This window comes from Oncorhynchus nerka, linkage group LG5 (genome assembly GCF_034236695.1).
Source record: "Oncorhynchus nerka isolate Pitt River linkage group LG5, Oner_Uvic_2.0, whole genome shotgun sequence".
NCBI classification, from domain to species: Eukaryota; Metazoa; Chordata; class Actinopteri; order Salmoniformes; family Salmonidae; genus Oncorhynchus; species Oncorhynchus nerka.
Genome location: NC_088400.1, coordinates 20,772,968 through 20,789,121, shown reverse-complemented (window position 1 = coordinate 20,789,121; position 16,154 = coordinate 20,772,968). Strand labels below are relative to the sequence as shown.

Here is a 16,154-nt window from a genome sequence, read left to right as displayed (position 1 = left end):
GTGATGCGGCTAACGTCACAATGCGAATACCTCCGACCTAGTGATTCTACGAAATAGGTCCAACTTTGTCGAGCCTTTATGAAATGACTACGTACTTTTACTTACACTGTGTTACTTTACCGTGAAACATAAGCTTACAAACCTATTAATTTTGATTTATGGTAAGGAAAAAAGGGGTTCGGAAGAAAGTAACTATGGGAGCCCATCAAAATGTGCACTTTGCTTTCATCTCATCCATGAACCAACCTATTTATATAAACAGTTTCAAACTTGCCAACCATAATACAGTACTGTACATACTGCCATTCTTTATTATAAAGTCTACTCATTTCGTTGGTCACAGACGCTGCAGTTGGAAGAGTGAGTCAGTCATTCGACATTTTCAAATAACAACAGCTGACGTCAAAGCATTTGGTGCTCGGATGAATACAGAGCTAGATGTGAACAGTCCTTACAAACCGGATGAAACTGGAAGTCACTCGTTCATTCTACCGGGTCTACTTCTCTTATACTGCATTGCTGAAGTTGGATTTGACTGATTTCGGATATTGTGTCACACGTCTTTGATTGTGTAGCCTACCAACCAAGGACTCTCACCCACATTTGAAACAATATAACTACACATTTGCAGAAGAGCTAGATGAGAACTGTGTGGGAGAACAAACCAGTTTAATTGTCCTTTAACAAAAATAGGTGGACGAGCTGTAACATGACTCATCAGTGGCATTCAAAATATTACATCAGAACAAAACCCAAGATGGCTGCAGTAGCCCAGAACAAACCTGTGTGGTTTATATGCTGGAAAAGTGATGATTATTCATGAAGCCAACATTGGCAGCAGCCATACCAGATCCGTCAGCAGGTTTATTTGTGTCTTATAATCAGCTTTTTTAATGTGATATCTTGGCACAACAATCCAATTAAATAAAAGGGAGGAGAAAAAAACCGTAATTATTGAATTATCTGGGCCTATCTGTCTATTTAGACACCCAGTGATCAATATCTGATAGCCAAGGGCATTTTGTGTCTTCAATCTAAAAGATAAAGCTGGAATCTTGAGAATCCAACAAAAGGCTCAGTTTGTGTCTGAGTGGAAAACTACTGCCTGGATCTGGAAGGCAGAGGAATGAGTTTGCATTCACCACCAGATGGCGCAAAGCTAATTCACAAAACCTTATGAATCACTCGATTGTCAAACGTGTCATAATGAAGACCAAACTAGGAAAGGAATAGGAAGATCATCTCTAAAAGCGAACAGTAGGCCCAGATGGCGCAGAGCCTATATTTGGTTCTGAGTAGAATTCAGTCTCCATCACACTTACGTCATCATCACAATGACATCAAGGGACAAGCCCAGATTAATGTAGGAGGTTGATGAAGGAGAGTAGACTGAATAGGAAATATTATGGCCTGGGCCTATATAATAGAGAAGATATAAGCAAAAATACAAAACAACAAGTCCAAAGGTCCTGGAAGAACTGCTGCTTCTCTGCAAGGTTCTTTGAACTAGATCACACACAATACAATAGAACAGGCATTCATTTGGGTGGTGTCTGAACATGTACATTTTGAATGGCACAATCTGTCCTTATCAGTCGCTCCAGGCAAAAACACTATCAGTCAATGTGTTTTTATTTTTCAAGAGCAGGGCTGGGTAGCCTGCTGCTATCACCATTGATTATGAGTGTTGCCAGCCTTCCTTTAGGCAACTAATCTAATGATTGGTGAGAGTAGGGAGTGAAGTTCTGTCCTCTGGATGTTGCTAGTTTCAGCCTCTCATGACCTCAACAGATTTAATGTAATCATGTCTTGTCTGGTGGGAGTTTAAACAGGATATAGTGTTTGTTTAGGCTTTGTTAAGTTATATGCCTCTATTTACAGTAGCCTATTGTCATAGTATAGTGACTGCTTCAACAGCATTACATGTGAATTCACTTCTGTTACACATACCCTTGTTGGAAGTACAAGTTTGGGCTCACATTCAACCAGATGGCAGGCTACAAAATGGCCCCCAGTCTGCACGTGTTTCATGTGTGACAGGCCCAGTGCTTCATTTGTAAATTGGGAGGTGCAGGAACAAAAAGTAAGCAAGAGAGGGTGGTGACCTGGGAAGCTCTGAGGTACCGGAACGCATGATGAAAAAAAACACCTTTATAATAAAATGTTGCATGCATATCATCGCATTTGAGTAGTGGCATTGAGCAGTAGACTAGAGGCACTTAGAGACGTTGCACACATGGGGAACAGTTTGACAGTTTGACACATACAACAACACAGTGTAACACATGGAATAAACAAACATACAGTCAATAATATAGTAGAAAAAAGTCTATATACAGTGTGTGCAAATGAGGTAAGATAAGGGAGGTAAGGCAATAAATAGGCCATGGTGGCAAAGTAATTACAATATAGCAATTAAACACTGGAGTGATAGATGTGCAGAAGATGAATGTGCAAGTAGAAATACTGGGGTGCAAAGGAGCAAGATAAATAAATAAATACAGTATGAGGAGGAGGTAGTTGGATGGGCTATTTACAGGTGGGCTATGTACAGGTGCAGTGATCTGTGAGCTGCTCTGACAGCTGGTGCTTAAAGCTAGTGAGGGAGATATGTCTCCAGCTTCAGGGATTTTTGCAGTTCGTTCCAATCATTGGCAGCAGAGAACTGGAAGGACAGGCTGCCAAAGGAGGAATAGGCTTTGGGGATGACCAGTGAGATATAACTGCTGGAGCGCATGCTACGGGTGGGTGCTGCTATGGTGACCAGTGAGATATACCTGCTGGAGTGCGTGCTACGGGTGGGTGCTGCTATGGTGACCAGTGAGATATACCTGCTGGAGTGCGTGCTACGGGTGGGTGCTGCTATGGTGACCAGTGAGATATACCTGCTGGAGTGCGTGCTACGGGTGGGTGCTGCTATGGTGACCAGTGAGATATATCTGCTGGAGTGCGTGCTACTAGTGGGTGCTGCTATGGTGACCAGTGAGATATACCTGCTGGAGTGTTTGTCTCATAGTTTGTCTCTGTGAATGGTTTGTCCTCTGACAAATCAACTGTACATTTCGGTGTTCCTCAAGGTTCCGTTTTAGGACCACTATAGTTTTCACTATATATTTTACCTCTTGGGGATGTCATTCGAAAACATAATGTTAACTTTCACTGCTATGCAGATGACACACAGCTGTACATTTCAATGAAACATGGTGAAGCCCCAAGCTGCAAACTTTCTACTTTTAAATTCGGACAAAACAGAGATGCTTGTTCTAGGTCCCAAGAAACAAAGAGATCTTCTGTTGAATCTGACAATTAATCTTAATGGTTGTACAGTCGTCTCAAATAAAACTGTGAAGGACCTCTGCGTTACTCTGGACCCTGATCTCTCTTTTGAAGAACATATCAAGACCATTTCAAGGACAGCTTTTTTCCATCTACGTAACATTGCAAAAATCAGAAACTTTCTGTCCAAAAATGATGCAGAAAAATTAATCCATGCTTTAGTCACTTCTAGGTTAGACTACCGCAATGCTCTACTTTCCAGCTACCCGGATAAAGCACTAAATAAACTTCAGTTAGTGCTAAATACGGCTGCTAGAATCGTGACTAGAACCAAAATATTTGATCATATTACTCCAGTGCTAGCCTCCCTACACTGGCTTCCTGTCAAAGCAAGGGCTGATTTCAAGGTTTTACTGCTAACCTACAAAGCATTACATGGGCTTGCTCCTACCTATCTCTCTGATTTGGTCCTGCCGTACATACCTACACGTCACAAGACGAAGGCCTCCTAATTGTCCCTAGAATTTCTAAGCAAACAGCTGGAGGCAGGGCTTTCTCCTATAGAGCTCCATTTTTATGGAACGGTCTGCCTACCCATGTGAGAGACGCAAACTCAGTCTCAACCTTTAAGTCTTTACTGAAGACTTATCTCTTCAGTGGGTCATATGATTGAGTGTAGTCTGGCCCAGGAGTGGGAAGGTGAACGGAAAGGCTCTGGAGCAACGAACCGCCCTTGCTGTCTCTGCCTGGCCGGTTCCCCTCTTTCCACTGGGATTCTCTGCCTCTAACCCTATTACAGGGGCTGAGTCACTGGCTTACTGGGGCTCTTTCATGTCGTCCCTGGAAGGGGTGCGTCACCTGAGTGGGTTGATTCACTGATGTGGTCATCCTGTCTGGGTTGATACCCCCCTTGGGTTGTGCCATGGCGGAGATCTTTGTGGGCTATACTCAGCCTTGTCTCAGGATGGTAAGTTGGTGGTTGAAGATATCCCTCTAGTGGTGTGGGGGCTGTGCTTTGGCAAAGTGGGTGGGGTTATATCCTTCCTGTTTGGCCCTGTCCGGGGGTGTCCTCGGATGGGGCCACAGTGTCTCCTGACCCCTCCTGTCTCAGCCTCCAGTATTTATGCTGCAGTAGTTTATGTGTCGGGGGGCTAGGGTCAGTTTGTTATATCTGGAGTACTTCTCCTGTCCTATTCGGTGTCCTGTGTGAATCGAAGTGTGCGTTCTTTAATTCTCTCCTTCTCTCTTTCTTTCTCTCTCTCGGAGGACCTGAGCCCTAGGACCATGCCCCAGGACTACCTGACATGATGACTCCTTGCTGTCCCCAGTCCATTTACATTTACATTTAAGTCATTTAGCAGACGCTCTTATCCAGAGCGACTTACAAATTGGTCCACCTGGCCGTGCTGCTGCTCCAGTTTCAACTGTTCTGCCTTATTATTATTGGACCATGCTGGTCATTTATGAACATTTGAACATCTTGGCCATGTTCTGTTATAATCTCCACCCGGCACAGCCAGAAGAGGACTGGCCACCCCACATATGCTCTCTCTAATTCTCTCTTTCTTTCTCTCTCTCGGAGGACCTGAGCCCTAGGACCATGCCCCAGGACTACCTGAAATGATGACTCCTTGCTGTCCCCAGTCCACCTGACCGTGCTGCTGCTCCAGTTTCAACTGTTCTGCCTTATTATTATTGGACCATGCTGGTCATTTATGAACATTTGAACATCTTGACCATGTTCTGTTATAATCTCCACCCGGCACAGCCAGAAGAGGACTGGCCACCCCACATAGCCTGGTTCCTCTCTAGGTTTCTTCCTAGGTTTTGGCCTTTCTAAGGAGTTTTTCCTAGCCTCTACACCTGCATTGCTTGCTGATTGGGGTTTTAGGCTGGGTTTCTGTACAGCACTTTGAGATATCAGCTGAGGTACGAAGGGCTATATAAATAAATGTGATTTGATTTGATTTGATTTGAGTGCGTGCTACGGGTGGGTGCTGCTATGGTGACCAGTGAGATATACCTGCTGGAGTGCGTGCTACAGGTGGGTGCTGCGATGGTGACCAGTGAGATATACCTGCTGGAGTGCGTGCTACGGGTGGGTGCTGCTATGGTGACCAGTGAGATATACCTGCTAGAGTGCGTGCTACGGGTGGGTGCTGCTATGGTGACCAGTGAGATATACCTGCTGGAGTGCGTGCTACGGGTGGGTGCTGCTATGGTGACCAGTGAGCTGAGATAAGGTGGAGCTTTGCCTAGCAAAGACTTGTAGATGACCTGGAGCCAGTGTGTTTGGGGACGAGTATGAAGCGAGGGCCAGCCAACGAGAGAGTACAGGTCTCTGTGGTGGGTAGTATATGGGCCTTTGGTGACAAAATGGATGGCACTGTGATAGACTGCATCCAATTTGTTGAGTAGAGTGTTGGAGACTATTTTGCAAATGACATCGCCAAAGTCGAGGATCGGTAGGATGGTCAGTTTTATGAGGGTATGTTGGGCAGCATGAGTGAAGGATGCTTTGTTGTGAAATAGGAAGCCGATTCTAGATTTAATTTTGGACTGGAGATGCCTCATGTTAGTCTGGAAGGAGAGTTTACAGTCTAAACCAGACACCTAGGTATTTGTAGTTGTCCACATATTCTAAGTCAGAACCGTCCAGATTAGTGATGCTGGATGGGCAGGCAGGTGCGGGCAGCGATCGGATGAAGAGCATGTATTTAGTGTTACTTGCATTTAAGAGCAGTTGGAGGCCACGGAAGGAGAGTTGTACCTGTACTTTATAAAACAATATTTCGGAGTTGATCAAACATTTTGTTAGCCCACAGCAGACAGATTAGTCTTCTCTTTTCAGCAGAATGCATTCGGTTTCCAACCTGTGTTTTCCCGCGATTGTATTTGAAATATTGTGAAAGGCTTGTTTTGTCTGCATGCTGTTTGTTCCCTGACAGATTTTTGTGAGTTCCTGACAGTAGGCTATGCCTTGTTATTGGGCTACACACAATCCACAGCTAGGCTAATAAAAAACAGATTTTTGTGAGTTCCTGACAGTAGGCTATGCCTTGTTATTGGGCTACACACAATCCACAGCTAGGCTAATAAAAAACAGATTTTTGTGAGTTCCTGACAGTAGGCTATGCCTTGTTATTGGGCTACACACAATCCACAGCTAGGCTAATAAAAAACTATTGATCCTCTGTGGCTAAATTATAGGCCTTCTCGCAGTGTAGTAGGCTACTCTGAATGATTTAATTTCTTTCTGAACAGACAGCAGTTATTCTATAACTTTGGCAAATGTATTTCAATTTATCAGGGGTGCTACAGCTCCTCCAGAACGCTTCGCGCTGAGATGATTTTATAAAGAAATAAATGCACTTCTATAAAGAAGTGCAACCCTGCAGAAAGAGGGAGAGCGATCATAGAAAGTGCATCTCATTCTAGTTCTGTGAGAGATACAGGAGCGCTACTCACACTACTCACAAAGACGTGGCCACGTATTGTTCTCATCTCAAACATAGGTTACAATGTTATGCAAGGCCCAGAGGTGTACACATATTTTAAAGTACTACTTAAGTAGTTTTTTGGGGCATCTGTACTTTACTATTTATATTTTTGATTACTTTTACTTTAACTTCAGTACATTCCTAAAGAAAACAATGTACTTTTTACTCCTTACATTTTCCCTGACACCCAAATACTCCTTACATTTTGACTGCATAGCATGGCATGAAAATGTTCCAATTCACGCACTTATCAAGAGAACATCCCCGCTCATCCCCTGCCTCTGGTTTGGTGGCCTCACTAAACACAAATGCTTCATTTGTTATTATGTCAGTGATTTAGTGTGCCACTGACTATCCATCAATTAAACAAACAATAAAATGGTGCCGTCTGGTTTGCCTGATATAAGGAATTTGAAATGATTTATACTTTAATTTTAACTTTTGATACCGAAGTATATTTTTGAAATTACATTTACATTTAATACTTAACTATATTTAAATCAAATACTTTTATACTATTACCCAAGTAGTATTTTACTGGGTGGCTTTCCCTTTTACTTGAGTCATTTTTCTGTTTTAAGGTATATTTACTTTAAATCATGTATGACAATTGGCTACTTTTTCCACCACTGACAAGGCCACTGACCCATAATAATGAATGATAATAGTCCTATAAGCACTACAAGTGTGCCACTAGAGGCCAAGGATAACCCCACACTTATAACAATAATCCACAGCAATCGGATAAATGAACTGCACCAATGTTCTTGTTCCAGCTGTATCGGTTCCATCCTGTTCTGCATTCACGAGGACAACTGTCAGTCTCACGCTTTTAATTGGTTCGATGAAACACCATTACATCAGGATTCGATGTGGTTTGACTGATATTGAGTCAGGGATGTGGCAAAGCAAGTCAAACATATCCCTTCTACTGTCACGCAGCTATTCTAGAGTTGGAGGGCGAGGGAGACAGATGGATAGCAACAAGATGAGAGGCTAATAAACTGTCCAGAATAACTTAACAGCTGGATACTTAGTTGAGATAATTACTTTCCCCTTTCAGCAGAAACAACTTTGGGTTCGTTAATTGGAAACATTTAAGATTTTTTTTAAACCCAGACTTTAAAAAAATCCTTTTGGACATTTAGGCATTTGTGGTGTGCTTATCTTGCGGGACTTCTTATTAATTTCTCATTCAGACAGAACAGAAGTAACAAGGGTAACATGCTGACAGAGTGATGGTTGTTCATCTTCAGCTCTGGAGCTATGATCTCTGAGGCTGACAGACAGGGAGCAGTCAGACCCAAGAGGTCACCATCAGACGGACACAGGGATAGGGACAGGGATAGGGACTTCAGCCCCAGACGGAGATCAGAAGCTGACCAACACTATTTACATGAGAGACATCAAGAGGGCATCAACGACCTTCCTGCAGGGAAGAGACAAATGATGGAGAAGTTTTTCACTCCTGTTCATAGTCCTCCTCCAGGTGGGATCACATCACAGAAGCACCACCATCACCGGGATCAAGAAAGGGAGATACACAGGTAAGATCACTTTTGAGTTTCCCTTTCATTAAAGTTTCCTTTTTTAAACAGTAATGAGGAATGCACATTTGATGAAGATTACAATTGAGTGTGGTAATTGGATGAATACATAATTACTACGTCATCTCTCCATATCAGCTACAGGAGGTCACGGGACAATGATAGACGCAGCAGCGAACGCCACGTTCACCACCCTCACCGTGGTAACCATTTCCAAGATGACCAGGAGCAATCCCATAGACGTCACCATCATCATCCTCAGCACCTTCATCACGACGACGAGATGTCGGACCACCACACCACAGTCACCCTCTCCAGAGCATCTTCCTCCTCCCTCTCATCTTCCGACTCTTCCTCCTCCGACTCTTCCATCGAATGGTCCGGCATTGACGACAAGTTCTCCCTGAAGCACGCCAGCCGGCCGCAGCATACCATGTCCTGCTCCAACATTGCAGGAGGACGACAGTTCCGGGAGGATGACAGTGAGTTGCAGGTGTATGCCACGGTCAAACAGGGGCAACTGCACGGAGGAGGAAGCCCTGGGACCAACCATCGGGCCCAGGGGAGGGGAGGACAAGAGCCCAGCTACTCCGAGCTCAACCGGAGCCACAGCCGCAGTGAAGAGGGGTTGCTGCAGAATACAGGCACTGACAGAGGGAAAGCACGGACACCCCCACACCTGAAGCACGGACCCCTCTACAAGACAGCCAGCCTGGGCCGTAGCCTGGCCTTCAGTGAAGAGGTCCTGGCTGGGCCAAAGAGGGCAGTGTCCTCGATCCAGCTCCCCAGTAAAGGCATCCTGAAAAACAAGGAGGCGCCGCCGGACATCCGCAAGGCCAAATCCATGGAGGTGCTGTCCCCCCGTGTGGCAGGCAAGACAGCAGGGCCCAAGGGGAAGCAGGATGTGGAGGCTCTGAAGGATGCAGCCAGGCAGAGCATGGTGAAGGGGAAGATACAGTTCTCTGCCTTCCTGGATGAGATCACTAAACAGGTCATCAGCCCCGCCCGTCTCAATACTCTGGGGGTCCCTGTCGAGACTGTAGGACCGGGTCCAGCCAAAACCCCAGCATCCCCCAAATCTCAACTGAAAAGTCAGCCCCAGCTTCCCTTGAAAAAGCAGGGAGATGGGCAGGGGGAGGAGAGGGAGACGGTTACTAAACCTAGGAAACTGAGGAATGACTCTGACACACGATCACGGAAAATATCTCTCCCTACAAAGTTTGGGTATGAAAGCAAGAACCACACTCCTCGTCTAGGCAGCCCCCCAACTCGCCACTCCAGCCAACCCTACCCTCCCCACCCACCGGCTGGCTATGAAGACCAACCGGCCTCCCTGCCTGACTTCCAGGGTCCTGTCGGTAATAGGCATGGGCGGTATGGCTCCCTTCTTACAGACGGCACTGTCAGCTCCAGCCCTGAGCCCAGCCATCACAAACACCGGAGCTACAAACACCTTGACCAGAGCCACAGGTCCACCCATAGCCCACCTTCATCTCCACACACCCAGCAACCCCAGCTACCCCACCGCACCCCAATCCGCACACACTCCCCTCCTCCAGTGCCAGGGCCCGAGTCGGAGTCTCCCTCCAGCAAGTCTGACTCATCCCGGAACAGAGACCGAGACACGGCCAGCCCCAGCTCCGAGCAGAGCGACCGCCACAACCGGTCAACCTACCGCTGGCGTCCAAAGCCACACAGGGTGAGTCTAACTGATGTCAACTACAGATGTAGGGTCTGAATTTGAGCCAGTTTGCTACAGAAGGAAAATAATCCTGCATCAACAGGAAATGTGAATTATTATGTGGATTATAATTAATGGATGTTTTTGTAGGGGTTGATACATTTTGCGTTAGGACAAATCAAGTCTGAAATTTCAAATGGGAAATGACAGACTTTAAAAGCCATTTTAAAACTCAAATACACTATAAGTTTGCATTTCTTTCTGTGCAGGAGGATTCTCAGCAACAAAAGAGTGATCAAATTAAGATCTTACATCTGTATGCTGGTGGAGTCGAGGGGTCTAAATACATACTATAGATAGTAGGTCCTAGCTGTAGAGTTAGGTAAATCATGCATTCATGTAAATTAGGATTTGTCCCAAAGTTCTTTAAAGTTATTGAAGTTCAAACCACACAGGGAGTGTCAGTTAGTGCCCTAAACCACAAAGCAGCAGTTATATAAAGAGAACTCAAGCGTCATCCTCTGTCTGTGACGCTTGTCCACAATGAACCACATTAGGTAACAGGTAACCTTTATAGGCAATGTGTTGCATTGGGAACAACACGCTACCCAACCCGAGACTGCCTGAGTGCCAGCTAGCACAGAGAGGGCCAGAGTAACCATGCTGTGGCTCTGACTTTATTAACCTCACTGACGCACAATCAATAGCTTTTCCTGGAGCGTATGAACTTAAGTTCAATAATCAATTACTTTGGCTCTGTTATGTCCCTATCATTCTCTCTGCCCTTTTCATCTCTGTAAAAAAAACATTCCATTCAGTTTATGAAACTTTATTAGGAAGTGAAGAAACTGCATTGTACCTTGTCAAAGCTTCCAATAACAATATCCCTGATGTATATGGTAATGACAAATAATAATCAAAGAAAAAAACTGCAGATGATAACATTGCTAATACAACTGTACTGAAAGTTATTGAATTAGAAAATCATCAACATCTCTAATCGTCTCTTCTCTTCTGCTGTCTCTTTCCACAGGCCTTGACAGGTGACAAAGGCGAACTCCAGTGAGTGTGATTTTTTCCCCTTCTTTCTCCCCTCTCCTCTCTGTTTATCAATACACTCTAAAGAGCATCCGTTTGATTGTGAAAGGTCACTGAATATCGATTCCACTAATGGCTTCCAGAGCTCTCTCACCACCTCTATCAGTAAAGATGGATGAAGAACAAGATGAAGGAGAAATGTGTGTAATGATGGTACAACGCACAGCGTTCAGTCTGGATTAACAAGGCTATGTGAAATGTAACATCTCTAGAAGCTGACCTGAGCTACATCCATAGCATCTAATGTGCTAAAATGGCCTTAGGAAATGTGACTGTGCATTTTTGTAATAAAATTCCATCTCCCATGACCCTTCTGTGTGTAAATAGGGCACTGCAGGAGGAGAATGCTGAGCTGCACCAGAACCTGATGCAAACAGTGGTCTGCATTGAGAGTCTGGAGGCGGAGCTAGCCAGGGCCAGGGAGGAGCTTAGCCACATGAAGGAGAAGTTCAAGAGGTCAGAGCTAATTATAATATGATGATGCTAGTGTTATATAGTAACATGATAATATGATGATGCTATAGTGTTATATAGTAACATGATAATATGATGATGCTATAGTGTTATATAGTAACATGATAATATGATGATGCTATAGTGTTATATAGTAACATGATAATATGATGATGCTATAGTGTTATATAGTAACATGATAATATGATGATGCTATAGTGTTATATAGTAACATGATAATATGATGATGCTATAGTGTTATATAGTAACATGATAATATGATGAATCTATAGTGTTATATAGTAACATGATAATATGATGATGCTATAGTGTTATATAGTAACATGATAATATGATGATGCTATAGTGTTATATAGTAACATGATAATATGATGATGCTATAGTGTTATATAGTAACATGATAATATGATGAATCTATAGTGTTATATAGTAACATGATAATATGATGATGCTATAGTGTTATATAGTAACATGATAATATGATGAATCTATAGTGTTATATAGTAACATTATTAATTTGATGACGACTATAGTGTAAAGTGCGTCAATAGAAACAATAATCATTGTATAATACTGTAGTAACAATGCTTGCTCTTGTCCTCGTATGTCTTTGATGTGATTACAATACATCTGCCTCTCCCTTTTCAAGTTACCGTGAGCACCAGGGAAGGCATGCAGCACATCTAGGCTTGGCCTTTGTGATTTACAGAGTAGACTTTATGAATGTCTCATTCTGTTGAACCTGTGAAATAGCCCTTTTTTGCCCTACATTTTTGTCCTGGAAGGCAAATTCCACTGATCAATAGCTTTGTGTGACTGATTGGTGTGGTTAAATTGAGTGGTTCTCTGCCTGCCATCTGTATGGTCTGATCTATTGTTACGGTCAGAGGTCAGATGGCCTCATGACCAAGGACTTGGGGGTGGGTGGGGTTAATGGTATACAACATGAGCCCAAAATTCATAGCCGTGATGCTGTCTCTCTTTGCTACAGACTCCAGGACACACACACAGGTACCCAGCACACCAACAGCCTTCTGGGGGAGAAACTGCACTCAGCGGTAAGAATTAGGTCAAACATGACAGACGGAGAGACAAAGACAGAGACGGAGAGACACTGAGATTATCTTATTTAGGGCCAGAACCTGACCAGGTTGAACTGTGGTCCCTGGCCTATAATCAAATCGTACCTCAGCTGATATCTCAAAGTGCTGCACAGAAACCCAGCCTAAAACCCCAGACAGCAAGCAATGCAGGTGTAGAAGCACGGTGGATAGGAAAAACTCCCTAGAAAGGCTAAAAACCTAGGAAGAAACCTAGAGAGGAACCAGGCTATGAGGGGTGGCCAGACCTCTTCTGGCTGTGCCGGGTGGAGATTATAACAGAACATGGCCAAGATGTTCAAATGTTCATAAATGACCAGCATGGTCAAATAATAATAATCACAGTAGTTGTCGAGGGTGCAGCAAGTCAGCACCTCAGGAGTAAATGTCAGTTGGCTTTTCATAGCCGATCATTAAGAGTATTTCTACCACTCCTGCTGTCTCTAGAGATTTGAAAACAGCAGGTCTGGGACAGGTAGCACGTCCGGTGAACAGGTCAGGATTCCATAGCCGCAGGCAGAACAGTTGAAACTGGAGCAGCAGCACGGCCAGGTGGACTGGGGACAGCAAGGAGTCATCATGCCAGGTAGTCCTGAGGCATGGTCCTAGGGCTCAGGTCCTCTGAGAGAGAGAAAGAGAGAATTAGAGAGAGCATACTTAAATTCACACAGGAAACCGGATAAGACAGGAGAAGTACTCCAGATATAACAAACTGACCCTAGGTCCCGACACATAAACTACTGCAGCATAAATACTGGAGGCTGAGACAGTAGGGGTCAGGAGACATTGTGGCCCCATCTGATGCTATCCCCGGACAGGGCCAAACAGGAAGGACATAACCCCACCCACTTTGCCAAAGCACAGCCCCCACACCACTAGAGGGATATCTTCAACCACCAACTTACCATCCTGAGACAAGGCCGAGTATAGCCCATAAAGATCTCCGCCACGGCACAACCCAAGGGGGTGCTCCAACCCAGACAGGAAGATCACATCAGTGACTCAACCCACTCAAGTGACGCACCCCTCCTAGGGACGGCATGAAAGAGCACAAGTAAGCCAGTGACTCAGCCCCTGTAATAGGGTTAGAGGCAGAGAATCCCAGTGGAAAGAGGGGACCCGGCCAGGCAGAGACAGCAAGGGCGGTTCGTTGTTCCAGAGCCTTTCCGTTCACCGTTCACACTCCTGGACCAGACTACACTCAATCATATGACCCACTGAAGAGATGAGTCTTCAGTAAAGACTTAAAGGTTGAGACCGAGTCTGCGTCTCTCACATGGGTAGGCAGACCATTCCAAAAAAATGGAGCTCTATAGGAGAAAGCCCTGCCTCCAGCTGTTAGAAATTCTAGGGACAATTAGGAGGCCTGCGTCTTGTGACCGTAACGTACATGTAGGTATGTACGGCAGGACCAAATCAGAAAGATAGGTAGGAGCAAGCCCATGTAATGCTTTGTAGGTTAGCAGTAAAACCTTGAAATCAGCCCTTGCCTTAACAGGAAGCCAGTGTAGGGAGGCTAGCACTGGAGTAATATGATCACATTTTTTGGTTCTAGTCAGGATTAGCAGCCGTATTTAGCACTAACTGAAGTTTATTTAGTGCTTTATCCGGGTAGTTGTCACCGGCCTATTAGCTGCCACTGATTGTCTTTCCTCCCCCTCCTTGTATGTTTATTGTTAGCACCTGTTCGTGAATGATTAGTTGGGCTTTATTAGCCTGTTTCTTTGTGCAGGATTAATTATTGTGACCTTCGGTTCTGTAGTAGAGGAACGTGTTTGTTCCTGGTCGTGTATTTCGGTTGTACTATTTTCGTCCGTGTTTGGGGCAGTTTGGTTGTGAGCACCCTGTGTTGCGTTTTGTGCATTAAAGAGCACAGCATTGCACTCTCTGTTTCCTGCGTCTGACTCCACACCCGCGACACCCCGAGCGTTACAGTAGAGCATTGCAGTAGTCTAACCTAGAAGTAACAAAAGCATGGATTCATTTTTCTGCATCATTTTTGGAATGTTACGTAGATGGAAAAAAGCTGTCCTTGAAACAGTCTTGCTATGTTCGTCAAAAGAGAGATCAGGGTCCAGAGTAACGCCAAATTCGTTTTTTTCATATGGTTAAGAAAGACTCCTGCCACTATATAAACTCATACCCCCACCCAGGTATAGAAACATGCTCTGAATATCCTTCTCCCTCTCTGTCACCTCTACAACACACAGTGTTGTGTTGACTGATGTCCTCTGCTCTGTTCTGTCCTTGAAGACTGAGAGCACAATTAGTACTACTGTTATACCATCTCTAGAACAAACTGTAGTGAATATGTTGAGTCAGGTACTCTCCTCTATCCCTGCAGACTGAGAGCCTTAGCTCTGAGAGGAAGTATATGGTGCAGCGTATCGCCCATCTAAGCACAGAGCTGGAGCAGGCCAACGCCACCATCGCCTCTCTGGAGAACATCAATGTGAGCACAGCACCATCTACTGAGCAATACATGAACCAAAACGCACATTTAGAATAGTTTACATACTGGCAACAGAAAGAGTGGTGGAAAATCAATATGATGATTTTGTATTTGTAAAGTTGAAAGTGTCCGTACATGAAAAGACTATCCATAATCTCCTCAACTCATGTTCAGCTCACCATTTATTCTACCTCATCTACTGGTTTCTCTATGTCTGTTGTATTGTATGAACTGATAGGATGTCTGTGCTGTCCTCCAGGTTCCCTGTCTGATCAAGGAGCTCATAGAGAAGCACTTTGACTCTGGAGACACTGTCAAGCAGTTTCTGAAGAACGCCTTGAAAACCGGCCAATCCACAAGCGACATCCAATCACCCGCTACAAAACTGGAGCAGAAGCCGTCTGATTGGTCAGGTGCAGGACTCAGGGAGTTTGAGGCGGGTCCACAAAAGGTCACTGCTTTTATGCCCTGGAAGCAGGAGGAGGGGTTTGGGGTGATAGATCAGACAGGAAATGAGGATTCTCGCCCGATGAGTCCCCCTTTCTCCGTCGCTGACATCAGTATGGCTATCTATAAGAAACTAGCTGCCAGCCAAGCAGCAAGACAGCCCCGGCCTTCCAACTACCAACCTCACACTGACACCCCTCCCAACCCCTACCCTCTGGTGGAGTTGGGAACAGGGGGTGCAGAAGGTGCATGGGAGGAGGGTTACCTTGTGCCTGCTGTCAAGGGGGGCGTGGCAGTTGCAGGGAGAGCAGCTGAGAGTAAGCAGGGTGCTGTTGTTGATGTGTCCTATCTGACGGCCCAGAGGGTTCTGGATGACTTCATGCACCAGCTGACACACCCAGAGGATGGGGGTGGAGGTGGGGAGAGGGGGCACAAGGCCAACGGGGGAGGGGGAACAGCTGAAGAGAGGGGGGCGGAGTGAAAGGAACCTATGAATTGCTGTAATTATAACCTTATATTACATAGCTAGGATTGTTCAAGATGTGATGGTTTGGGGCCTGTAGTTCTGCATTTATTTAA

The 16,154-nt window shown here is 44.9% G+C and overlaps 1 protein-coding gene across 1 annotated transcript; it reads left to right on the top strand.

The window, feature by feature from the left end:
• The first annotated feature begins 7,525 nt into the window (after positions 1–7,525).
• LOC115129132 (uncharacterized) lies at positions 7,526–16,056 on the top strand. The gene is made up of 7 exons (XM_029659238.2): positions 7,526–8,323; positions 8,462–10,022; positions 11,038–11,066; positions 11,430–11,558; positions 12,568–12,634; positions 15,021–15,128; positions 15,388–16,056. Exons 1-7 carry the CDS (start codon positions 8,043–8,045, stop codon positions 16,054–16,056), a joined length of 2,844 nt encoding a protein of 947 aa, XP_029515098.1. The 5' UTR covers positions 7,526–8,042.
• The last annotated feature ends 98 nt before the right edge of the window (positions 16,057–16,154 follow it).

Coding starts and splice junctions, on each gene's coding strand:
- LOC115129132 (XM_029659238.2), top strand. CDS start 8,043: ATGATCTCTGAGGCTGACAGACAGGGAGCAGTCAGACCCAAGAGGTCA. Junction 8,324..8,461: donor CAAGAAAGGGAGATACACAG/GTAAGATCACTT, acceptor TCTCCATATCAG/CTACAGGAGGTCACGGGACA. Junction 12,635..15,020: donor GGGAGAAACTGCACTCAGCG/GTAAGAATTAGG, acceptor CTATCCCTGCAG/ACTGAGAGCCTTAGCTCTGA.